This window comes from Canis lupus, chromosome 23, assembly GCF_048164855.1.
Source record: "Canis lupus baileyi chromosome 23, mCanLup2.hap1, whole genome shotgun sequence".
Taxonomy (NCBI): Eukaryota; Metazoa; Chordata; class Mammalia; order Carnivora; family Canidae; genus Canis; species Canis lupus.
Window position 1 is genome coordinate 24,517,293 of NC_132860.1, and position 27,194 is coordinate 24,544,486.

The 27,194-nt window shown below is 37.5% G+C and overlaps 1 protein-coding gene and 1 pseudogene across 1 annotated transcript; both read left to right on the forward strand.

The window, feature by feature from the left end:
• Nucleotides 1–1,093: 1,093 nt before the first annotated feature.
• Nucleotides 1,094–2,040, forward strand: LOC140615551 (olfactory receptor 52R1-like; annotated as a pseudogene).
• A 2,807-nt stretch (nucleotides 2,041–4,847) lies between these two features.
• Nucleotides 4,848–22,404, forward strand: OR51F1 (olfactory receptor family 51 subfamily F member 1). Its single transcript, XM_072795416.1, has 3 exons — nucleotides 4,848–4,948; nucleotides 5,902–6,055; nucleotides 21,239–22,404. The coding sequence occupies exon 3, from the start codon at nucleotides 21,261–21,263 to the stop codon at nucleotides 22,236–22,238; it is 978 nt and encodes a 325-aa protein (XP_072651517.1). The 5' UTR covers nucleotides 4,848–4,948; nucleotides 5,902–6,055; nucleotides 21,239–21,260; the 3' UTR covers nucleotides 22,239–22,404.
• The last annotated feature ends 4,790 nt before the right edge of the window (nucleotides 22,405–27,194 follow it).

Below are 27,194 nucleotides of genomic sequence, written 5' to 3' on the forward strand. Positions count from 1 at the left end.
GGACTTTCATTTCTTTCACTGGCCAGCAGGGCAGAGTTTGGTATAAAAAATATATACAGTGGTCTAATGACATGCCATCAAGGTAGTGTTTAGAGAGTTATATCAGGATATTTTTAAGATATGGCTCATCAGTTAAAAAGTCCATTGCTACTGAACCATGACTTATATTTGTTATTTGGTTCAACAAATATTTATTATATCCCTATTCTGTGCCAAGCACAGAGGTGCTAGGAATGGTGCACTGCTCAGGGCTCACCTCATAAAAATTATCATCTAGCATGGGAATTAGAAAACTATAGCTTGCAGACCAAATCCAGCCTGCAGACTTGTTTTATAAATAAAATTTTATTTACATATAGCCACACTCACACATTGCTGTATTGACTGTGGCTGCTCTCATGCCAGAGTGGCTAGGCTCACTAGTTGCAACTATAGTTCACACAGCCTAAAAAAATGTATGATATAACTTTTAACAAAAAGAAAAAAGTTTGCTTGCCTCTAATCTCGGAGGACATACACTAAGGATAGTAGGATTAATTAGAGGTGTACAATCGTCAGTTATCCTCCAGCCCAAATTCTCCTGGTAACTCCTAGAGTCAGAGCAAACTTGGCATCACTATATACATTATTACTATGAGCCTTTAAGACAAAGTGTTTTCCAATTGGCTTCCAACCCTGAAAAAATGCCTAACTGACTTAAACAGAGAGATGAAAAGAATCTATGGGAAGGTTAAACAAATCTCTTAGTTCTGAAGAATAGAAGAGCAAGAATGAATATTAGTGACTTAAGTGTCAGAATAGTTTTCTGTGGGAAGATTCTACTTTCAAGGAACATACTGATTGTTCCACAAAAATCACACAGCTAGTGTGTTCTGATCCTATTTTGATGACATAAATATAAATGAGGAAAAAAGTATCATAACTTTTGTTGTAAAAATTATTAATTAAAACAGTTGAAATTAAATTATTCCATTAATGTCAAATGCTTCACTGTTCAATTGATTCTTTCAAATATTAAAAATAATAATTACTTGCTTATTATCAATGACAGAGAGTAGATTGCCTTTGCAATGGAGAACAATTTACCCATCGTATGATACTGGCTTCAGGGAACAGCTCTTCACATCCTGTGTTCTTGATCCTACTTGGAATCCCAGGACTGGAGAATTACCAATTTTGGATTGCCTCTCCTCTATGTGCCATGTATTTCATAGCTATAGTTGGCAATATCATTATCCTTCATATAATCTGAACTGACCACACCCTGCTTGAGCCCATGTACCTTTTTCTAGCCATGCTGGCTATCACTGACCTGGCTCTATCCTCTTCCACGCAACCTAAAATGCTGGCTATACTCTGGTTTCGTGCTCATGAGATTGAATACCATGCCTGCCTCATCCAGGTGTTCTTCATCCATGCCTTTTCCTCTGTGAAGTCCAGGTTGCTCATGGCTATGGCCTGGACCATTATGTGGCTATCTGCTTCCCACTCCACCACTCTACTTTCCTGACCCCAGCTGTAGTGGGTAAACTGGGAGTAGCTGTGATGATGAGAGGATTGCTATGGGTGAGCCCCTTCTGCATTATGGTCTCCAGGATGCCCTTCTGCCCCAAACACATCATTGTCCAGTCATACTGTGAGCACATGGCTGTGTTAAAGCTGGTGTGTGCAGACACTAGAGTAAACCGTGCATATGGGCTCTTTGTGGCCTTCTCTGTGGTTGGCTTTGATATAATTGTCATCAGTATATGCTATGTGATGATTCTGAGAACTGTTCTGGGGTTGCCCTCTGATGAAGCCAAGTTCAAGGCTTTTGGCACATGTGCTTCCCTTATCTGTATCATCTTGGCTTTTTATATCCCAGCCCTCTTTACTTTCCTCACCCACTGCTTTGGACACCATGTGCCCCGAGTGGTACATATCATGTTCGCCATTTTCTATCTCCTGGTACCTCCCATGCTCAACCCCATCATCTATGGAGTCAGAACCAAGCAGATCAGGGACAGGGATATTCAAGGTTGTTGTGGAAAAGATCCCTAAGCCAAGGGTCACCGCATTACAACCAACCCCATCACCCCACTGATCTAGGAACCTAAACACAAAAAGGTTGCCAGGCCATCGCATTCAGCACAAAGTCATTTTTGTGAACAAAAGGCCCAGAGGTTAGAAATCCCCACAGCAAAAGGAACAATTTTCAGAATGTCCAGAACAAGAGCTCTCTGAGGCATGTGACTGATCATAAACGCTGAGTGGACAAACGTTCATCATCACAAAAACACAATAAGAAATATGTCCATCTATCAAATTACTGAAGATTTCAACAGAATGCCATCTTCTACAGACTATTAAAGGGAAAATGATCTTTATGTCACCAGGAGAATTATAAGTTGCTACACCTAATTAAACAGGAGATTAGAACTTGTCACTAAGACAGCTAAAAAGCATACATATTTTCCCATCTTGGAAACTCATTATAAAAATAGAATTGAGGGAAAAAGTACAAAGACATGTATAGATTGGTCATTTATAAAAACAGGGAAACGTCCACATATTGATCTGTAAGACCCAGATGAAGAATGAACAATTGAGTATCATGTATCATTTAACTAATGTATTTGCAAAAAGTATTTATAGATGTGAAAGATGATCAAGATATAATGGTAAAGAAAAAAGACACATAACATTTGCACATAATGCTGATAACAATTTGCATAGAAAAAGATTCTGGGAATACATCTAAATCGTATAATAGCAACTCAGAGTAATGAGATTTGTGGTATTTCAATTTCCCTTTTGCACTTTCATGGATTTTTTAAAAATTACCCTTGATTTAGCAAGTTTAATTTTTGTATGAGGAAAAAGTAACTGACACAACAACAAAAGTGTACAGAACAGGTTAACTCAGTGCCAAGGCCCAGGGGAACGGAGGGGGTAATCTGAGAAGATGAAGGACTCCTGAATACAGCAAATTCCAGAAAAGCTTGAAAATCTTAAGAGTCCTGACAGAATCACAACTCCTTGAGACTGCTGACAGTGAGAATTAGGGATGTTGTGTGTTGATCTCTCTTTCCACAAATGGCCTATTCCCTGTTGCCAAAAAATTTCACAATGAAGAAGTTTTGGAAAGGAAATAAAAAGGAGATTGTCTTCTGAAGATATATTGTATGGTTACGGGTAGTGAGAAAGTCACTAGAAATTTGAGTATTTGTTAATATTTAATTTCCTTTTAAATTAAAAATTTAAGGGATCCCTGGGTGGTGCAGTGGTTTAGCGCCTGCCTTTGGCCCAGGGTGCAATCCTGGAGACCCGGGAACGAATCACACGTCGGGCTCCAGGTGCATGGAGCCTTCTTCTCCCTCTGCCTGTGTCTCTGCCTCTCTCTCTCTCTGTGTATGACTATCATAAATAAAAATAAATAAATAAATAAATAAATAAATAAATAATTTAAATTAAAAATTTAAGCTGTTTTAGAAAACTGTATTTTTTCTTATTTTTTCAACTCTATTGAGGTGTCCTTACACAAAAAGTTGCACATGCTTAATGTATTCATTTTGATGAATTTGGACATATGCATACACACATGATAGCATCATCACAAGCAAGGTAAAAACCTTCCATCACAATTGTTGCATTTGTCCTTTTATCCTCTTTCACCATTCTCCTGTCAAAGCCAATAGTGAAGAAGGTTCTAGACCTCAGGCTCTCATGTTAGTAAAACCAACATCAGATGAAGATGCTTGAAGAGGAATCAGGACCATGTTTGCTTCTCCCAGGAGAAACTATTAGAGCCAAAAAGTGTCCCCAGAAATGAATGGGTATTCTGAAGGAGCATTTTCATGATTCCCAAATATTAGAGATCTAAAGGGACCATGACCCTGTTATCAGCAAACCAGTAATGACTGTGACATCAGCAAATCTGTTACCGATTGTGAGGCTCTCTTTTTCTTTTTCAAATCATTTTGGTTGCTGCATAACTGTGACAAGAAAATATAAATAGTTTAACACCCACTTTGAAGAGTTCTGATACATACAGCATGCCTCTGTAGCTACCAGCCCGATTAATACATAGAACATTGCCATCACTTCATGAACGTTTTCTTGCCTCTCTGGAGTCAAAACCCCTTCTGCACCCCAACCAGGCAAACCCTGATCTGATGTCTTTCACTATAGATTAATTTTTCTCTCACTAGCACTTTGATAGATGACAGAATAAGTAGTACATTCTTTGAGTCTGGTGTCTTCCACTCAGTATACAGTTTTTCAGATTCAGCTGTGCTGTTGCATGTATGAGAAGTAGGTCCTTTCCTGTTATTGCTGCGTAGTCTAGTCAATGTTTTCAACACACTCACTGAGGTATTGTTACCATACCAATTGTTACCTTTTTCCTTGGCTACAGCCCTTCTGGCCTTCTTCCAAACATATCCACTTCTTATCTGCCTACAGCTTTGCTCTACATCTTCCTTCTTTCCTCAGCTGTTATTTTCTAAAGCATACGATATTCCTCTTGACATCCTTTAGGTCTCAACTAGTACCCTCCTTTACAGCGAGATGTTTCTTAATTTCCTCATCTCATCTAGTTCTTGCTCCTGTAATTTTTGTCAACGCAAATATTTCATTTCTTCCCTCTCTTAACACAATATGTAATTATTCAAGTTACTTATTCACCATCTGTTCCTCTGACTTGAATATAACTTCCATAAAAGCATAGCACAGGTGTTCACTATCCAATACTCAACCCTAGCTCACTAGAAAACAAACAAAGAAAAACAAAACAAAACCTACTTCCATGAAAGAATGACTAAATGGTTACAGTTGCCTGGTACCATTGTCACAACAATTCCATTGCTGACCACAAGATGGCATGTGCAGGTATTGTGGGATGCCAAGTGGGATACCAGACTTTTTCATTATTTCATGGAAACTTGAAAGGATATTGTTGTCAAAGAAGGTAAATTTGATATATAAAAAACAATTTCTCCCTCACTCACTTCTTTTTATTAACAAATATCAAATATTTGGAACATTTTAAGTTTCTATCCAAGAAATATCTATTGAAAAATTTTGTTGCACCAAACATTCTCTAAAAGTATGGGAGAGCATAGTGACCAAGAGAGACTGGCAGAGAACGTAGTTAGTATCAAATGACCAAAAGAAGGACACTGGACAGCTACGATTCCAGCTCTAATATGAAAACTAATTACTTAAGCCATGCAGCTCTGTCATGATTAGAAGTATCCTCAAATATTCTGAATCAGTGAAAACAGATTATTGCCTTCATTAAAACCTGAAGAACCAGAGGGCATTAGGTCCAGGACATAAATTCTGTAACTGACTCCATCATGTCTGTATTCATCTCCAAAACCTTTTAAGGGAGTGCTTTGAGTTGGGACTGGACTTCCCATTTGTGAGTTGGTCAGAGTCATCACAGTGTGTCTCTTCTCTCAGAGAGCACACACCTCTAGGTGACCTACTGACTAGGAGAGGCCAGGAAATATTTAACGAAATCAGGTCAGTTTCTCCTGGATTTTAAATAGTACTCAGAGTCCAACTATGCCTGCCTGGAGTCAGTTCCAGAGTAACTTCAAAAGGAGAATCATGCATTTTCAGTATGACTACTCTGCACAGAGCCAAACACCTTGTTATTAGTATGGCATTTTACACCAAAATTCAGCAAGCATTACTTCATCACTTAGTATGTGCCAGCACTGTGTTTGGTGCTATAGTTATGTACATAACAAGTTCATCATCCTAAAAACCCCTTCTCCAAGCTCTCACAGCACCTGCTACAATCTGCTATTATCATAAATTTATCCCTAATGATCTGATTGTGTTTATTGATTCTCAGTCTGCTACTCCTGAAGTTACTGACTAATGCAACTCTTTTTTTTTTTTCTTTTTGAGGCTAAAACTCCCATGCCCAGAGAAAGAAGAATGGCCCAAGTAGGTATTTTGTCTTACTTTGCAGAGCCTTCACCTCATCTCCATTCCAGATAAACCTGGAGTCTCAGTTTTTGGGTTCCCAAAGGACCACCACAGAAAAGATACAGGATTCTCGGTAAATACTGGCCAGGATATTTCTTATAGGGTTTTGCATCTCTGCAGGTACATATGTACAAGTAGGTATAATTATCCGGTTACATTTTGTACATGAAAAAAACAGAATCCAAACAATCTAAGTAACATCTTGGGGTATATTTAGGAGCCAAAATATATAGCAGAGCCAAGAAATGGGGATGGGAGGGAATAAACAAGCTAAAATTTAAAAAAACAGATTCCTAGGTAGGAGTTGACCCTTTTTAAGAAATCACCTATAGGTCTTAGTCTGACAAATAAAGGGTTGTGGATTAGAAAACTCTAAAGAGGAATTTACATGATAATCCATATTATTGACAGCTTTGGAGTTGTACAAAACTACACCTTAAGAGAAAGATTTAAAAAGAAATTTGCCCATTTCCATTTCTTGAATGTGGCAGCTTCATTTTAAACCTCACATATTTAAAAAAAGACTCAGCCTGGAGGGGAGGGGATAGAGATAGGAAAGCTGTGGAGTAGTTCCCCATTTCAACTGGCTTCCTGAATGGAGTATAAAAGGCTCCATGGGTGTCCTAAACCAGATCTGTAGCAGTGGTTCTCTTACCACAAGAAACAGCAGTAATACAAGCACAGTGACTGGGGCAGGAATGGGTAGGCAAGACATCAAGAAGGAAAGATCATTGGGATGTCTGGGTGGCTTAGCAGTTGAGCATCTGCCTTTGGCTCAGGGCCTGATCCTGTGGTCAGGTATTGAGTTCTGCATCTGGCTCCCTGCAAGGAGCCTGCTTATCCCTCTGCCTTTGTCTCTGCCTCTCTGTCTCTGTCTCTCTCTGTGTGTGTGTGTCTCTCTTGAATAAATAAATAAAATCTTTAAAAAAAAAAAAAAAAAGGAAGTTAAAACCTTTGAGGGAAGAGAAAGAATGAGTCTGAAAAAGGAATGGAGAAGTCTAGCATGAGACAATGTAGCTTCTGACCCAGTTGGGGTAGTGGCCTTAGTGTTGAAGTCAGTTTTTCTTGTATCCACATGGGAGAAGCAGTCATTCATTCATGGCCTTATTTATTCAGTAATTTTTCAATAGTTACTTTTCTCTGTCTTCTATCTTACTACTCCTCCACAGCTAGGTTTTTTATTTCAACTTTTAACTGATTGAGATTTCTTGAGGGCAGACACCAAATATTCTTACTGATGCAGGCCCAACACTCAGTTTCCTCCAAAGAGACAATACTTAAATATTAGTTAAATGGACAAAAGAGGGAATGATGAATATGCATTCTGAAAAGCCTCATGTTGGATTCTAAAACACTGTTTCATATAAACTGTTTTATGGGTTCTCTGGGAGTTCTCACTTTCATAAGGCACACTGGCTCCTGGCAATAACAATGCTTCAAGTAGAAGCTACTGAAGAAACTAGCCCTGAGGCAACATCCCTTTCCCTGAGTTTCCCAGAAATTAGGCCCTAGATTTCCCTTGAAATAACATGGGAGTGAGAGAAGCACTACCTAGAGTCAGTAGACCTGGGATCTTGACCCAGCTCTTGCCTCTTTCTTCAGGGTGACTGGGCAAGCCTCCACCCTTCCCCAGGTTAGAATAGGCAGTTAAACTTTAATAGGATACCTAGAGGCAAAGAAGAAATCATAATCTGCTATTGGAAAAGTCAGAAGGCTGTCTTAGTAGCAGTCCACAGGAAGCCAGATCAATCAGACCCAAGAAAGAGAAGGCCAGAGACCCTGACCAAAGCTGGGAGAAAAGGCATTAAGCCCTGCTCCCAAGAAATCCCCTCCCCAAGAAATAAATATTCCACCCCCTAGTTAACAACTATCAATGAAAGACAGAAACCCAAACCCTGAGTTGCATAGCTGTCCCTTGAGAATGCCTATTCTCACAGCTGCAGAGTGTGCTTTCTTTCATAAACTGTTCACTTGAACCTCTCAACCACTGTGTCTGGTCAATCCTTAAATTATTTTCTTTCAATAAGACTAAGACCTCCCCCACTCACACAAGGTCCTGAGGACAAACCAGGCAGAGGCCTCAGGCCTCAAGGTCTCCCTAGTCAACCAGGCAACAGAAGGAGAAGGATGGGCAAGACTGATAGTTAGGTCTCTCTCTTTCTCTCTCTCTCTCTCTTTCTCCCTCTAAAGGGATATTCCATGGCCAAGTTCCAGCGTGTATGGGGTACACCACATCAACAAGTAATTTTCAGGACACCAGCTGGGTTTCCTACAATTCAGTTCAGGAGATGGCATAAGATTCCACAACTTAATGATTCAGATCTACAAGAGTGCACTCTCCACCGCACTTCAGATACCAATCACAAGAACAAATTGTTGTTACCTGTGTTCCTTACTACTGGCTATAAATCAGAGGTTCCCATGTCCTGCTCCTAGTGCTCCATGAATTTGCTAGAACAACTCATAAAATTCAGATAAACATTTTACTTACTAGCTACCAGGTTATTATAAGGATATAACTCAGAAACAGTCAGAAGGAAGAAATGCCTAGGGCAAGGGATTGGGAAAGGGCATGGAGCTTTTTTGCTCTCTCCATTGTGCTAGGCCCCCCAGTCTCCATATGATCACTAACCCAGAATCTCTGGGAACCTTGTCCTCCTGGGATTTTTATGGAGGCTCTATTATATACCCATGCATTAATTAATCAAATCATTGGCCACCTGGAAGTTGATTCAACCTCCAACCTCTCTCTCCCTTTCCTGGGTGTCTGGGTTGAACTAAAACTTCCAACTCTCTTGTCACAAGGTTGGTTCCTCTGACAACCAGCCACCATCCTTGGGTGGGATACAAAAGTTACTTCATTAACATAACAAAGGACACCTTAATGGTTCTTATCACTTAGGATATTCCAAGAGTTTTAGGAGCTCTGTGCCAGAAAAGAGGACAAAGACCAAATATATATATATTTCTGATTCTAAATCACATCACACCCTCCCTCCCTCTCCCCATTCCCTTGATTTTTCAAATTTACCTCATTTAAACCTATGTGAAAGATCAATGTTCAGATACCTCCATAGGCATTATGAAGGAGTAATTTCTTTCTTTAGATGCAATTGACTTTTGGGAGTAGAAAAGGATGAAGATCAACACAGCATTTACTGTGACTCATTCCCATTTAGAGATTTAATGCTTGAAATGTATATTCCTCATTCTATAAATCTGGGCCTGTGATGGATAAACACTGCCATCAGGAATAACTGGATATAACCCATTTTTTTAAGCGTACTTTAGGAGAAAAAAGTATATTTATAACATATGATAAGTGGGTTCTTGTTAAGACAATGTTCTGATCACTCAGCTCTCATAGTTCCCAGCCTTCTCAAAAACAGCACAGATTTATGACTTGATTAGACCCTTCAGAAGGTAGGTTCTTTCCCCAGGAGCAGTGATCCTCAGCTGCTACCACCAGGGACTGCCTCCCACCCACTTCCTGTGTCTTTCCAAGGCATGAGGAGTCACAATTCTGGATCTGGGTCCTGCTCTATATCAGCTATGCTGTGGCTGTTGTGAAAAATAGCTCACTTCTCCAATGTGGCCAGCTCTGACTACTTCTATGAGCCATGTATTTCTTCCTGGCCCTGCTAGCTTGCATGGTAAAGGGCCTCTTACATCTACCTCACCTAAGAAGTTGTCCATTTTACTGGTTGCAAGCCCATAAAATAAACCAAGATAACTGCCTCTACAATGCTGGTTGGCTTCGTCCATACTTTGTCATCTGTCACTCAGGGGTGGCCATGTGCTTTTGGGTACTAGATGTACCAATCTCCTTTCTACTCCACCATGTTCATTTTCTTCCAATAACTGGAAGCACAGCTGGGGGAAAACTGTGATAGCACAAAGCGTGCAGTATGTGAGCCCCCTTTTCTTCATGATCTCCTGGTTGCCCTTCTGCCTCAAACAGATCACCTCAAAGACATACTGTGAGCATATGGCTGTGCTAAAAGTGGCAAATGCTGACACCAGACCATATCTATGGTCTCTGGTGGTCTTCTTTGTGGTTGGATTTGATGTATTTGTCATTACAACACCATATATTATGACACTGCAAGCCATGTAGCTGCTCTGTGGAGAAGCCCTGCTCAGGATAGTTGGCATACATGCCTCTCACATTTCTGTCCTTCTGTCCCTGCATATCTATCTCAGTGCTCTGCTTTCTTTTGTGTTTTCACCAGAATGGCTCCAACATCATTGCTCAGTGCCTCCCCCTGGTGCCTTCCATTTCAAAACTATTCCATGTTGATTGGAATATGTTGTGATCTTGGAGTACCTCAGAATATGGCTTTATTTGCAGATAAGGTTTCTACAAAGGTACCTTAGTTCAAATGAGGTCATTTTAGTGTGCTCCAGCCCAATGTGACTAATAAACTTATTATAAAAAAATAAATTTGAACACGGAGACATACACACATGGAGAACATGTGAATACAAAGGCAGAGATTGAAGTGATGGTTCTGTAGGGGGAGAAGAAAGAACATTTCCTAACTTATTTTGTGAGGCCAAAAACCTTGAAAGGATATTATAAAACAAGAACAAATGAAATTAAATCTCTGCTGAACACAGAGACAAAAATACCAAATAAAATATTATTAAAAATAACCTAGCAAGAATACAGAACAATCATTTAATATATTTAAGCCATTAACAGAATAGAGAGAAAACAACTATGTGATTCCATAATAAATTTGTAAAAAGTGATAAATTCCAATAGTAATTCATGATAACTTAGTAAACTGGACAGAAATTTCCTATCAAAAATCACGATTATTGTGAACATACTGAAAATATTCTCTCTGAGTTTGGGCACAGGATGATGATGATGATAACTACCATCACTATTTTACTTGATTTAGTAAAGAGATGTTAACAACTACAATAAGGCAAGAAAAGTAAAAGACTGTTTAGCACTGCGAAGGAAACAAAACAAATTATTTGCAGATGACATGATTGTGCATTCACATAATCAGAAACAATAAGCAAGCACAGTATTATATAAAATAAGTGACATAAGTGATTATTAGTGATTAGTATTATAAAGCAAGATAACTGGATATAAGAACATTATTAAAATATTGATTGTATTTCTATATATCAACAACTATTAATTAAAAAGTAAAGTGCTCACATGATATATAATAAAATACCACCAGAAATCCCATAAGTTGGATTACATCAAAAACTTTGTGAAAGGTATCTATAGGAAAATGATTAAACATCAGCTGGAGATATTAAGAAATTAAAGATAATATCCAAATACAGGCATTTATCATGTTCATGAATTATAAGGTTCTATGGTTTAGTCTTCCAAAAAGAGCCAAGAGATCTTATTCGATCCTAGTGAACTCCTAGGAGGTGTTCCTGTGGAAATTATGCTAATATTTACATGGAAAGGTGAAGGATCTAGAATGTCAAGGCACTGTTGCAAAATAAAACTGAAGGACTGATACTACTGGACATCGAAGCATGTTATAGACAGTGACGTATCAGCACAAGGAGAGGAAAATGGACAATAGGACACAACAGAAAACCTCAAAGGAAACATAGTCACTTGACTTGTACTAAAAGTGATTTCATGGTGATGACATAAGAATACTTACTCCAGTAACTGCTGCTTGATCTCTGGAGAGCCATATGGAAATGAAAGCATGAATGAGTAATGAGGAGGTAAAAGAACATCACTGGGTAGAAAATAGGCAAAATATTTGGGAAGGCCAGGCTTTGGTCAGCAACCACAGAACAAGGAGCTTTCTGTTGTGGGAATAAGTTACAAATAGCACCTATCTCTTTGCTTTCTCACCATTCTAATTGGCCATTTGTATTGTTTGCAAGTATATCCTATAGAAAATTAAACTTGTCTTCACAAAAACACAAACTTGGAAGGGCATTTCCTAAAAGGAGATATCCAAACAAGACAATATATATCAGAGGGTCTACTTGATTAGCCACAAAGAAAATGCAAATTAAAACCTTAGTGAGGTGACACCTGGGTGGCTCAGTGGTTTAGTGTCCCAGGGCGTGATCCTAGAGTCCAGGAATCCAGTCCCACATCAGGCTTCCTGCATGGATCCTGCTTCTCCCTCTGCCTGTGTCTCTGCCTCTCTCTCTCTTTCCTTGTCTCTCATGAGTAAATAAATAAAATCTTTAAAAAAATAAAATAAAACCTTAGTGAGGTACCAGTAAACATCCACCAGAAAGCAAAACAAACAAAAAAATCTAAGCAGTTCCACCTATAGAGAAAAATGTGAATTAAGTTCACCTTCTTTGTCCAGCTGGTGCGGGTGCTAATGGCTAAAATGAAAACCCCTTAGTGAAAGGGAATAAAAGGGAAAGGAGAAAAAATGAGTGGGAAATATCAGAAAGGGAGACAGAACATGAGAGACTCCTAACTCTGGGAAAGGAACAAGGGGTGGTGGAAAGGGAAGTGGGCAGGGGGTGGTGATGACTGGGTGGAAGGAAGTGGGGAGGGGCAATTGGTAGTATGAGTGCACTGGGTGTTATGCTATATGTTGGCAAATTGAACTCCAATAAAATAAATAGATAAATAAATAAATAAATAAATAAATAAATAAATAAATAAATAAAAGAAAACCCCCTAGTCATGTCTACTAGCACTTAGCTCAACAATTTCCCTCTCAGGCTTGCAACCATGGGCAGTGCATGCATATGTTTCCTGAATGCCAAGGAGAATGATGCTCACAGCATAATTATTGGCAATTGCAATTATTGGCAATTATTGGCAAAAAACAAAAAACAAAAAAACAGAAATCCCAACAAATACCCAGTAATAACCAATGGATGAATTAATTGAGGAGAAGTGAGGCCACAGGGTGGAACATCATAGAGCAACGAACATGAAAGAACTATAATTAGACATAACTGTATGGATAAATTCCACAAACATAATGTGAAACAAAAAATAACAATAAAACATTTAAAATCCAGATTTAAAAGATTACATTTAAATATAGTACTAATCTATTCACTTACAGTCAGAAACAGGCAAAATTAGTTTTTTAAATTTATTTCTTTATGAGATACCACCTCACACCAGTGAGAATGGGGAAAATTAACAAGGCAGGAAACCACAAATGTTGGAGAGGATGTGGAGAAAGGGGAACCCTCCTGCACTGCTGGTGGGAATGTGAACTGGTGTGACCAGAGTGACCACTCTGGAAAACTGTGTGGAGGTTCCTCAAAATTAATCTTTTTTAATTGAAGTCCTGATAGTGGTCGCGTCTGAGGAGAGAGAAAAAGACCTGAAAGATCTAGAAAGGTGGCTTCTGGGGTGTTATAATTTTCTATTTCTGTACCTGGCTAGTAGTGACACCGTTATGTTCAAATGCGCAAATCTCAGCTGTACAATTGTAAGTGGTGCACTGCAATGTATATTTTATAAAATAAAACCTTACCATTAAACTTTCAACCTGTGCAAAAGTTTTAGAATTTTTAGACATAGCTGTGTTCAAATTTTACCTTTGATACTATCTAAATAAACTTTGACAGGATCTTAATTTTTTGATTCTTCATTTCTTAACATATGAAGTGAAGATATTGCTGTTTACTTGCATGCAGCTATGGGAATCAGATAATTAAATCACTTTGGTGCTCAGTAAATGCAATTACTATTACTATGCCCTACCTTCACTTTAAGAAGGTAAGATCCAGAGAGGTAAATCAAGTTTTTGAAGAACTGCAAATAGCTATTGGAAAAAATCAGGATGGGATGTCCCTAGAATTCCACTCTGCACTCTTAGATGTTAATAGTAATTCTCTGTTTTTATTTGACAACAAAATCATACAGGGGTCACCAGGGTGGCTTAGTCAGTTAAGCATCTCCCTTTGACTCAGGTCATTATCCCAGGGTCCGGATGGAGTCCCAAGTCTAGTGTCCAGCTCCCTGCTTAGTAGGAAGTCTGCTCATCCCTCTACTTCTGCTCCACACCCCTTTGTCCCTTTCTTTCAAATAAATAAAATATTTTAAAAAATCAAATAGAACTCAGATCCAAAAGTGCCAGCTTCCCAGTTGATACTAATGTGAAGATTGAAAATGACTGCATTCTAATCAACACATTCTACTTTGCCAGTGTTAATACAGTTATTATGAAATTTAGAAAATTTGTAATAAAATTCTTCATTTGTAATAAAAGATTAGTATCCTTATTTGTAATATGTTAACATGAATTTGTTTATACACCTAAAGTGTATGAATTAAGAATGTATTTCACAATCAGCATATATAACCACTGTATGATTTTTCTTTTCCTAAAACATATTAATAAATCAATGTGTTTCTCATAATTGATTGCAGTAAATTCAATTACCTATGGTATTACAAGAAACACAAAGACACACACATAAACACATTCAGAGAATAAATAGAATGGAAAAATTACAAATAATTTTACTTATAGGAACAGTGATAGGTTATGCATAATATATTAAAAATCACAAACTTTTCAATTAAGAAAAGGATGTAGCAAGATTGGTAACACAATGTCACCATACAGATAGCTCTTTATATTTTTTAACAAACACTTAGAAGAGTCTATTTAAAGGGTTACCATTTAAAATACATAAAAATCTATTAATAAATTTTACAACGATATAAATCATCTCTACTCTGGAAACTGTAAAACGGTATTGAAATTTTAAAAATCCTAAAAAAGGGAGAGACAAAGTATAATCAATGACTGGATAATTTAGTATGTTTAAGTTTGTGAAATATTCTCCACAAGACAATTTATAGGTTCAATGTAATCCCATCAAAATCTCAGAATTTCTCTGTGGATTTGTGGGTGTGTTGCACGTGTATTTGTGAATTAACAAGATGATTCTAAAATTCATAATGAAATTTTAAAAATTGTTTGAAGTCTTACTCAATTCAGTAGAGAACTATTACAAAGCTACAATGATTAAGAGAATTTGATTTTTGCCTAGAATTAGACAAATGGAAGAAGCAGAGTAGAAAGTCCAAAGTGGACACAAGGAACATATGGACACTCTATAATAAATGTACAACCACACAGCAATGTAGGAAAGACAATCTTCCCAATGAAAGTTGGAGTTAATTTTATGTTCATATAGAAAAAATAAACTTGACCTCCCTATTATACCACAAACAAAAAGCTATTCCGAATGAATTATTGACTTAAATGTGGATAATGAAACAATTAAGTTCCCATTTGGACAATAGGTTCCTATTGTCCATTGAACAAGATATTTTACATTGTTGGAGTAAAGCAAACAAGTGTTTCTTAACCAGATCATAGAAGTCACTAAATATAAAGGGAAAACAGCTTGCTCTAAATTAAAACAGGAAATCTACTCATCAAAAGATACTTTCAAGAAAGTGAATATTAAAAAGAGGATTTGTGTCCTTTTGTATACAAGGAAATCTATAAAAATCAAAAGAAAAAGCAAACAAGCCAGTGAAAACATGGGGAAAAGCCTGGAACAGGCTTATAAGAAACTACACTCAAAGTACCATTAAACATATGAAAAGGTATATGATATCATTAGTTAGGAAAATGCTAACTAATACTAAAACCAGACTACAAACTCACAGGAATGCCTGACTTTTAAAATACAGATAATATCAAATATTGGTAAAGATATGAATCAACAGAAACTCCCACATGCTGCTGCTGGTGTGAGTGTAAACTGGTACAAATTCTTACAAATCCTGTTTGGTAGTACCTCAAACTTGACCCAGCAATTTAGCGCCTGGAATATTCACCAGCAGAAATGTTTATGGGTGCTCTGAAAGATATAATAATGTTTATAGCAGTATAATTTTTTATAACCAAAACCAAACATAATGAAAGTGTCCAGGAAAAGAACATTGATAACTCTTGGTATTGTTCATACAATTACAATAATTAAGAAGAATGAACAGGAGTGCCTGGGGGAATCAGTGTGTTAGCATCTGATTCTTGGCTTAGACTTAGACCATGGTCTCGGGGTCCTATGATCCAGCCCAGAGTCAAGCTTTGCACTCAGGGAGGAGTCTGCTGAAGGTCGTCTCCCTCTCTCTCTGCTCCTCCCCCTGATCATACTTTCTTTCTCTAAAATAAATAAATAAAATCTTAAAAAAAAAAAAAAGAAAAAGAATGAAACAGCTGCCATATACAACATGGAAAAAATCTCATAAAGGTAATGTGAAATGACTCAGAATCACAAGTATACATACTGTATTATTCAATTCATATGTTAATATTATATTATAAATGCAAGTTCTAGGCAAAACAAATCTAGAATGTTGGAAGTCAGCATAGTAGTTACTTTGGATGTAGGAGGGGACAGTTATTGGGATAGGACAGAAGAGTATATGTAGTAAGGACCAAAATTAAACTATAGCTGGCAAGCCAAATCTGGCCTGCCACCTATTTTTATAAAAGAAGTTTAATTTGAACCCAGCCATACCAATTCAAATTATCTATAACTATTTCTATGCTACAGTATCAAAATTGTATAGTCAAGACAGAGAATATATGGCCTGGAAAAAAACTAAAACATTTACAATCTATTCCTTATATTAAAGAAAAAAACATGATGGCCTCCATTCTATATTATCATGTGGGTGCAATTATATGCGATAAATCATTGAGCAGTACACTCATATGGATAGTCTGCTGAATGTATGTTATTATCTTTATTTTGGACTTTCATCTCCAATTCAACAATCTATTATTTGCTTCCTGTGTGTAAACTGTAAAAAGCCCAAGCTTTTCCTCAGTAACCTCAAAACTTCCATAAAGAGTCATGCCATATCACTCAGGGGATAAGTAAATGTCACTCTATATGTTAGTGCTTTAATGCTCATGAGGAACCCCAAGATAGTAAAGCAGTGAAAAGCAACTGAAACAGATTTCTTTAGACCTTATCTAGAAAATATCTATTGCTGGGGATCCCCGAGTGGCTCAGAGGTTTAGCACCTGCCTTCAGGCCCAGGGCGTGATCTTGGAGTCCTGGGATCGAGTCCCGCATCAGGGTCTCTGCATGGAGCCTGCTTCTCCCTTTGCCTGTGTCTCTGTCTCTGTCTCTGTCTCTGTTTCTCTCTCTTTCATGAATAAATAAATATAATCCTTAAAAAAAGAAAAGAAAATATCTATTGCTGCATAACAAATTACCACAACTGTTGTGTCTTCAAAAAACTCAAAGTATTTATCTCACAGTTTCAGTAAGTCAGGAGTCTAGGTACAGGTTACCTGAGTCTGTAAGACTGTAATCAAGGTATGGTTGGATCAGGGTCTCACTTGAGGCTCAACTGGAGATGGATACACATTCAAGATCACATGGTTATTGGCAGGATTCAATTCCTTGTGGCCTATTAGATTGAGGGACTCAGTTTCTTGCTGGCTGTCAGCTAGAGGAGGCCACATTTAGTTCTTGGCTGGTTGTTGGCTACAGTTGGCCCTCAGTTCTCTGCTACGTGGTAAAACAACATACCGTCATTTCATCAGAGCCACATCTTAGGTAACACAGGCATGAAAGTATATCCTATTACCTCTGCCCTTATTCCATTGGTTAGAAGCATATCACAGGCCCTATCCATATTCAAGAGCAAAGGATTATACAAGAGTTAAGGAGGCAATGATAATTGGGGACTATTTATTATTTTATAATCTGTCCATCATAGAAGAATTTGGATTGAAACCCTAATTAGATTGTAAGCTCTTTGAAGGCAGCAGTGATAAAACTAATTTTTTTTACACTGACTCATAAAATTTGGTGCCATGATTTGCTTATAGTTCACTTTTTGTGGTTGAAGTATCAGTCTAAGTATCAGACACTTGACAGGGCTTCCAGATAGAGTTATAATACTTGAATTGAACCCCTTACATTCTCTGTTATTAAGAGTCTCAACCAGGAACCATAGGTATAATAGAAAAATAGAATAAAGAAAAATGGCCAAGTGCATAGCAGATTACTGATTTTATTGATATACAGGTAAACACAAGACTCTCTTTGCCAATGTGGGACTTCTCTATAAAGGAGAAACATAATGTTCAGATCTGGGTCTTCTTTTTTCCCATGAATCTAGAATTGCTAAGTCTGAAAAGCAACCTTCCTCCATTATGCAATTGTCTACATTGACAATAATGGGCAAACTTCCCCAAGAATCTTAGGTCCTTGAACTTATTACCACAGAAAAATAGCAAGGTGAGAGCAAATACACATACATATGAGAACTTATCATTCACCCACAGTGACCCAGCCACTAGCTAAATAGGGCCCAATTAATATATAAGGAGCTGACCTATTTCTTGGGGAAAAAGCTAGTGAATGACTGGACAATGATGGATAGGGGAGTAGATGTATCATCTTTCCCACGTGTCAATGTGATAATGTAGAACCAGGGGCTTGGAAGCTGGGGTGCATATTTTCTCTCTTCATTGTCACCATACTTATTATTCCAGTGAACACTGGTTTGCATTACTATCTTTCCAGTGAACTGATAATCCATAGCCCATAACATGCATCTCTCTATTCCACAATGTCTAGAACATATCTAAACTTTCCATTTATATGGATAATTTAGGCTTTTTGCTTTGCATTTAATGCCTGTGGATCACTAGTCACTTGAGTTAGTAACTAAAATCCTTCTGAGATTATATAGCATTGTCCTATATTTACAGATGGAGAAAGAGGGATTTCAATTTTTCTCTGAATATGGCCCAAGGGAGATGCACATTATAACGATAGCCCCACAGCTCAATCCCACTTTACTATAAAGTCCATGGCTCCAGATCTGTAACTTGTTCTCTCTCTGGTAGTATAGACAAGGAAGGCTTCTCTTTCCACATAAAGCTGGTAAGAAGATGGAGAAAATTTTTCATTTTGTTGACTTTATGCTTTGATTGTTACCTATTAACAAATATTCATATGAACTTCCAGAAAATCAGGTACATTAGGATTCAATGTCTTCAGGGATCCACATAACACAGATATCTGACTCTGACTAGTTTATTGTATATATTGTAATAGTTTTTCTCAGATTGAATGAAAACCCCAGAAGTGGAGTTTAAAGAGGAACTAGCCTAAAAGTATTGATAACATATATGCTAACTACAGGGTATTTACCCCCCAGGTAATACATTTTACCTAGTATTTTTAAAAGCTTGTTTGAAAAATATTAATATTACAATAACTAATATTCCCATTGTTTGGTTTAAATCTTTACAATATAAATGTATTGCTTTCAAAATTATTTTTAACATTTTACTTGAACAACACTTTATAACATTTATAACATTTCTGTTTGTACTTGGCTGCCTCTTTTGTTCCCTATAATATCTATTGAAAACCTCTATCATGTCCTCAAACCAGCATCCATCATCTCATACTCCTTGAACAGCAGTAAATTCCCCCTCTTAACTCATAAAGGGGCAGGAGGGAGGGAGGGAGGGAGGGAGGGAGGGAGAGAGAGAGAGAGAGAGAGAGAGAGAGAGAGAGAAAACGAAAGAAAAAGAAGAAAGAAAAAGAAGAAAGAAAGAAAGAAAGAAAGAGAGAGAGAGAAGGAAAGAGAGAAGGAAAGAGAGAAGGAAAGAAAGAAGGAAGGAAATTCTTTTTTAAAAATTTTATTTATCTATGAGAGACAGAGAGGTAGAGACATAGGCAGAGGGAGAAGCAGGCTCCATGTGGGGAGCCTGATGTGGGACTCAATCCCAGGATCCCAGGATCCTGACCTGAGCTGAAGGCTGACTCTCAACCACTGAGCCACCCAGGTGCTCAGTTTTGACATATCATATCAGTTTTGACATATCATATGACACTGATGACTGTTGAGGATACTACACTAAGTGAAATAAGCCAGTAACTAAAGGACAGATACCGTGTGATTCTACTTATATGAGATATTAAGAGTAGTCAGAACTCTAAATAGATAACCGGGAATGAGGAATGTTTAATGGGTATACAGTTTCAGTTTTACAAGATGAAAAGAGTTATGGAGATGGATGGTTGTGATGGTTAAACATTATTTATGTATTTAATACCACTGAACTGTACACTTAAAAAATGCTTACCATAGTAAATTTTATATTAGTTGTGTTTGACCAACATTTTTAAAAAAGAAAAAAAAGAACAAACCAAGTAGGCACTGCATTCTAATGCCCTCACACAACTCTCCACCAATCTACCCATTTGCCACTTATCTCCGAGGGTCAGTGGAAATGATGATCTTCATCTTTTTGAGGGCTAATTACTATCATGCTCCATATTCAATCACCTACTACTTCCTTAATGAGATTTCTATACCAATTAGTCTCTAGTGTTCTATATTTTCCATCTCTCACTATCTTCTATAACTTTACATTTATCTAAGTCTGTCCAATTGGTAAAAATTCTCCATCCATCTATGGTCTTCTTAGTTATGGCCTGTTACTCTCCTTGCCATCACTGATGAGTTTCTAGAAATAATATACACTGTAGCTCTACCACTTATTTGTTCCTTCATCCTCAAGTCACTGTAGCAGGTTCTCAGCTTTATTCACTGGACTTCAACTGTTTTTTCTAGGGTCATTATGCTCTTGGCTGCATTTGAAATTTTTAATCCTTAGAGGACCTGAGCACTTCAGTAATTTGACATTGTTGTTCATGTAACACCCAGTCATTACACCACCTCTCTTGGTTTTAATAGTTTCTGTAAAGCCGTCTAGGCTCATCTTGCTTTAGTGTATATAGTTCTTTCCCATAACTTCTACAGAGTTTGTCTTCATTGGTTTTCTTTTGTAAATGTTCTCACTGAGGTTCACTCACACTGTTAGACTAAAATGGCATGTATACAATGATAACTTCAAAATGTTCAGGTGACTTTTGCCTGGAAATTCACATCCATGTGGGCACTTAAGATCCATAGAAATCTTTAGGTAGGTTTCCCTTGGTCGTTTCACATACAACATATTCAAAATTGAATGCTTTGATTTTTATTATTTATTATCTATTCATAGAATCTTATGATCAATATAGGAAATAATTATCATCAAAATGTATAAGATTATTTAGATATATTTTTCTTGAATTTAAAAGTAAAATGTATATGTGTGTGTGCATTTTATTTATATAAATAATTAAAATAGACTTTGATCTGTGTTTTCTCAATAATAGAATACTTATCCATGACTAGATAGCTCTCCTAACTAAAAAGAAAATTTCTCTGAATATTTATGTGTGACAATGTAATTCATTATCTCTATAGGATGTGAGAATTGAGAGGACAAATGCTACAAATCCAGGAAAACATGCAGATCTTAAGCAACCTGACATCTAAATTTCCAACCTTCTTGTTGGCTGGCATTCCTGGCCTAGAATCTGCCCATGTGTGGATCTCTATCCCCTTCTGTTGTCTCTATACCACTGCCCTCTCCGGGAATAGCATGATCCTGTTTGTCATCATTACCCAGAAGAGTCTCCATGAGCCCATGTACTATTTTCTCTCCATGCTTTCAGCTGCTGACTTAGGCTTGACTGTTTCTACAATGTCAACAACATTAAGTATCCTCTGGTTTGATGCAATTGAAATCAATCTGGATACCTGCATTATCCAAATGTTTTTTCTTCATGGATTTACCTTCATAGAATCTGGGGTGCTGGTGGCTATGGCCTTTGACCGCTATGTGGCCATCTGTGATCCTCTGAGGTACACTACCCTTCTCACTAATTCTAGAATCATTCAGATGGGCCTGTTAATGACTATACGCACTTTAGTATTAGTAGTACCACCACTTTTGCTCCTTAAACCCCTCTATTTCTGTAGAACAAATGTCCTTTCCCACTCCTACTGCTACCACCCAGATGTGATTAAATTAGCATGTTCAGATACTTGGGCCAATAGCATCTGTGGATTAATTGATCTCATCCTGACAACAGGAATAGATACACCATGCATTATCTTGTCTTATATTTTGATCATTCATTCTGTCCTCAGTATTGCCTCCCCTGAAGAGAGACATAAGGTCTTTAACACTTGTATCTCCCACATTGGAGCAGTGGCTGTTTTCTATATCCCCATGATGAGCCTGTCTTTGGTTCATCGTTATGGTCCATCAGCACCCAAAATAGTCCATTCGATGATGGCCAATATATATCTGCTTTTGCCTCCTGTGCTCAACCCCATCATCTATAGTGTAAAAACAAAACAGATTCGCAAGGCTATATACTCAGTCTTCTCCTTACAAAATAAACAGATGATTGCCTGAGGAAAAAACTGAAAAAAGTGACTTTCACTGTAGAACAGCAACTCTGGTAGGTTACTGTCTATCAGATACCTTTTTTGTAATTTTATTGCTTTATTCAACAAATATTTAGAGAGCATTTTTGTATTTTCAGTCATAAAATGTTATGTCTCAATAGTTTTATAGTCCAATAAGGGAAATATAAAAACATTAATAATGAAATAATAAAAATATTAAGAGTAATTAACATTGAGCGACCACTTTATACTATGTGTTCTTTTTTTTATAATAAATATATTTTTTATTGGTGTTCAATTTGCCAACTTACAGAATAACACCCAGTGCTCATCCCGTCAAGTGCCCCCCTCAGTGCCCATCACCCATTCACCCCCACCTCCCGCCCTCCTCCCCTTCCACCACCCCTAGTTCGTTTCCCAGAGTTAGGAGTCTTTATGTTCTGTCTCCCTTTCTGATATTTCCCACACACTTCTTCTCCCTTCCTTTATATTCTCTTTCACTATTATTTATATTCCCCAAAGGAATGAGACCATATAATGTTTGTCCTTCTCCGATTGACTTAACTTCACTCAGCATAATACCCTCCAGTTCCATCCACGTTGAAGCAAATGGTGGGTATTTGTCGTTTCTAATGGCTGAGTAATATTCCATTGTATACATAAACCACCTCTTCTTTATCCATTCATCTTTCGAATACTATGTGTTCTATTAACAGCTTTTAAGACATACTCCATTTATTCTTCAAACAACTCAGTGAAATATTTTTCCATCTCTTTCTGTCTTCCTCAGTTTCTTTCAGAAGTGTTCTGTAGTTTTTAGGGTATAGATCCTTTACCTCTTTGGATAGGTTTATTCCTAGGTATCTTATACTTTTGGCTGCAATTGTAAATGGGATTGACTCCTTAATTTCTCTTTGTTCAGTCTCAGTATATAGAAATGCCACTGATTTCCGTGTATTGATTTTGTATCCTGCCGCACTCCCAAACTGCTGTATGAGTTCTAGCAATCTTGGGTGGAGTCTTTTGGCTTTTCTATGTACAGTATCATGTCATCTGCAAAGAGGGAGAGTGACTTCTTCTTTGCCAGTTTGAATGCCTTTGATTTATTTTTGTTGCCTGATTGCTGAGGTTAGGACTTCTAGTTCGATGTTGAATAGCAGTGGTGAGAGTGGACATCCCTGTTGTGTTCCTGATCTTAGGAGAAACCCTCCCAGTGTTTCCCCATTGAGAAGGATATTTGCTGTGGGCTTTTCGTAGATGGCTTTTAAGATGCTGAGAAATGTTCCCTCAATCCCTAGTCTCTGAAGAGTTTGGATCAGGAATGGATGCTGTTCATTTTGTCAAATGCTTTCTCTGCATCTATTGAGAGGACCTTATGGTTCTTGTTTTTTCTCTTGTTGATATGATCTATCACGTTGATTGCTTTATGGGTGTTGAACCAGCCTTGCATCCCAGAGATAAATCCCACTTGATCATGGTGAATAATCTGGTACAACCACTCCGTGTTGTGAAAACTGTGTGGAGGTTCCTCAAAGAGTTAAAAATAGAACTGTTTTACGACCCAGCAATTTCACTACTGGGGATTTACCCCAAAGATACAGATGCAGTGCAAAACCAAGACACCTGCACCCCAATGTTTATAGCAGCAATGTCCACAATAGCCACACTGTGGAAGGAGCCTCGGTGTCCATGGAAAGATGAATGGATAAAGAAGATGTGGTCTATGTATACAACGGACTATTACTCAGCCATTAGAAATGAGAAATACCCACCATTTGCTTCAACGTGGATAGAACTAGAAGGTATTATGCTGAGTGAAGTAAGTTAATCAGAGAAGGACAAACATTATATGGCTTTGTTCATTTGGGGAATATAAAAAATAGTGGAAGGGATTAAAGAGGAAAGGAGAGAAAATGAGTGGGAAATATCAGTGAGGGTGACAGAACATGAGAGACTCCTAACTCTGGGAAACGAACAAGGAGTGGTGGAAAGGGAGGTGGGCAGGGGGTTGGGGTGACTGGATGACAGGCACTGAGGGGGGTACTTGACACGATGAGCACTGGGTGTTATACTATATGTTGGCAAATCGAACCCCAATAGAAAAGTATACAAAAAAACCCCACAACCCAATTGATATATAATAATATTAATATTAATTAATAATAATATTAATTACATTTTGGAGATGAAGAAACTGAGGCCTAAGGACATGTAGGCCATCAACCAGACATCTAACATTCATCTGAATCCAGGCTTTCTGCATGTTAGATGCCATGCTCTTCACTAGTGTACTAATACTCTAATGCTCCAAAAGCATCTAGGAAAAATGTTATGAGATCAAAAATAAGAACTGAGTCTTGTTCATACATCATGCCTTTTGAAAAAGTGTGTTGTCTTCCTAGAGAATACTTCAGCTTGTTTCTTCATTCACAGTTAATATTTCAAAAGGTAGAAATAGATATGTCATGCCATGTAAGCCACAGATCAGTATCTACTATTGGATAGTCAATAGCATGGCTTCAGTGATTAGGGGCATTTGCTAATTTATTATAGGAAATGGGAACTTTGGAGCACTGGAAAAAGTTTGAAGCAGAGCTTCTTAACCCCTTTTAAGCATAACAGTTCCCTTGGAATCTAATGAAATCTATTAGCCCTTCTCCACAGAAAAATCACATATAAACACATTTAATGTTTGTCCTTCTCCAATTGACTTATTTCACTCAGCATAATACCCTCCAGTTCCAACCACGTCGAAGCAAATGTGGGTATTAAAATAGTGAAAGGGAATAAAGAGGAAAGGAGAAAAAATGAGTGTGAAATATCAGGGAGGGAGACAGAACATGAGAGACTCCTAACTCTGGGAAAGGAACTAGGGGTGGTAGAAGGGGAGGTGGGCGAGGGGTGGGGGTGACGGGCACTGACAGGGGCACTTGATGGTATGAGCACTGGGTGTTATTCTATATGTTGGCAAATTGAACACCAATAAAAATAAATTTATAAAAAAATAAATAAATACATTTATATTTTCCTTAAAATTTCAGAGGTTTCACAAATGCCACAGAGGACCTACTATAGCTATCTTAACCAACCAAAGAACAAAGTTAAATAATTCATAATGCTCAGCCTATAAATGGCTATACTTAGTGGTACCTAAAATATGGTTCCTTAAGAAAATAATTTTTTGGTAACCAAATCAAATTAAGAAGCAAGCAGAAGCTTAAAACTCAAACTTAAAACTTAAAACTTAAAACCAAATCAAATTAAGAAGCAAGCAGAAGCTTAAAACTCAAACTTAAAACTTTTTTTACCGTATAAAACGGTAAAAAAAAAAAAAAAGCATTAGAAAGTGGAGGTTGTGGACACCTGGGTGGCTCAGTGGCTGAGCTCCTGCCTTTGGCCCAGGGCATGGTCCTGGAGAGCTAGGATCAAGTCCCACATCGGGCTCCCTCCAGGGAGCCTGCTTCTCCCTCTGCCTATGTCTCTTCCTCTCTCTGTCTCTCATGAATAAATAAATAAATAAAATCTTTAAAAAAAGGAAAAGAAAGTGGAGGTGGAAAGCTGATGGTAATCACATCAATTATTTTGCAGTTGGAAAAGTAATCAAAAGGAGGGATATTTCACAAATCCCACAAACACTGGAGGCAGCAATGTGCTATAGCCAGCACATATCAGCTTTGCAAGTAGCCATACTGTGCATCTCATCTCAATTCTTATGTTCAATAATGTCATATTGGCAGCCTGAAATCACCATTTATACTTGGGAACTGACAAATGCTACAAATGGGGAATTTTTACTTTTCAGAGATTCAGTTTACCAGCATACCAGTGACTGGGAGTCAACTTTATGTTTGGCTTTGTGAGAAGCAACAGAAATTAAAAGTTCAAAAAAACATATTCCCCCTGCACTAGAAGCTTAAAGTCTAGTGTATGAAGCAATGACATAGACAAAAAAATTATAAAGTAATGTATTAAGTGTTGTGATGTTTGGTAATACAAAATTATACCCCTTGTTTTTGTTGTCATCTAAGTTGAAAATGTTCCCAAAGGTAAATAGAGGAGATGTGCATTTCGGAAGCAACTCTGTTCTGTAGAAGAATGTGAGAAGTACTTTATCACCATTTTACTCTTCACAGGAGAATATTCTTCTGAGTTTCAAATTCATTAGTCCAATCTGGATATAGTGTTGAAGAATATAAAAACACAAAACTTTACTTCCTTTTTTCCTCTCTCTTCTCTATCCATCAGATTCTTTTAAGTGAATTTAGACTGCAGTTTTTATTAGTTGCTAAAAGAACATCTTTTGCTTAAACAATACTATTTTATGAAGGAGTTGATTTGTAGATTTGGTTTAGAAATTTGGATGTGCTACCTGAATGTATGGGGGACTTCTGTTCTGGTAATTCCACATGCCTGTTAGGTGCTTAGAGCTTCAGAAAGATAGAATACATGATAATATTAAAGTTGAGGGACTTACATATTGAAATATTCAAAGGGCTACAATATTACAAAGCTTACTCCTAACAGTCTGCCCAAGAAAAGACTCTAGATATCTCTGGAAACCTACCTGCAATTGAGTAAGAGAACAAGGTAATAGCAAAAGGGACACATTTTGGGGGAACTTTATGAGGTCCAAGCAAAACATTGGATAATCTTATTTAGTTTGAGTTGTACTGTTGATCTCCAAAATGTCTAGGATACTACATATACATGTAACTTAGTGTAATTCATTAAAGAGGATAAACTAGTGCTTGGCTTAGTGTATAGAGTGGGATTTAGGTAAATTTATTAAATTAACATTCTAATAAAGTTCAGTAGTTCAAAGGGGAACTATTAAAAAGATTCTCATAGGATGGGATGCCTCAGTGCTGCAGTTGGTTGAGCACTGACTCTTGGTTTTGGCTCAGATTATGATCTCAGGGTCGTAAGATTGAGCCCCGAGTCAGGCTCAACATCAAGTCTGCCT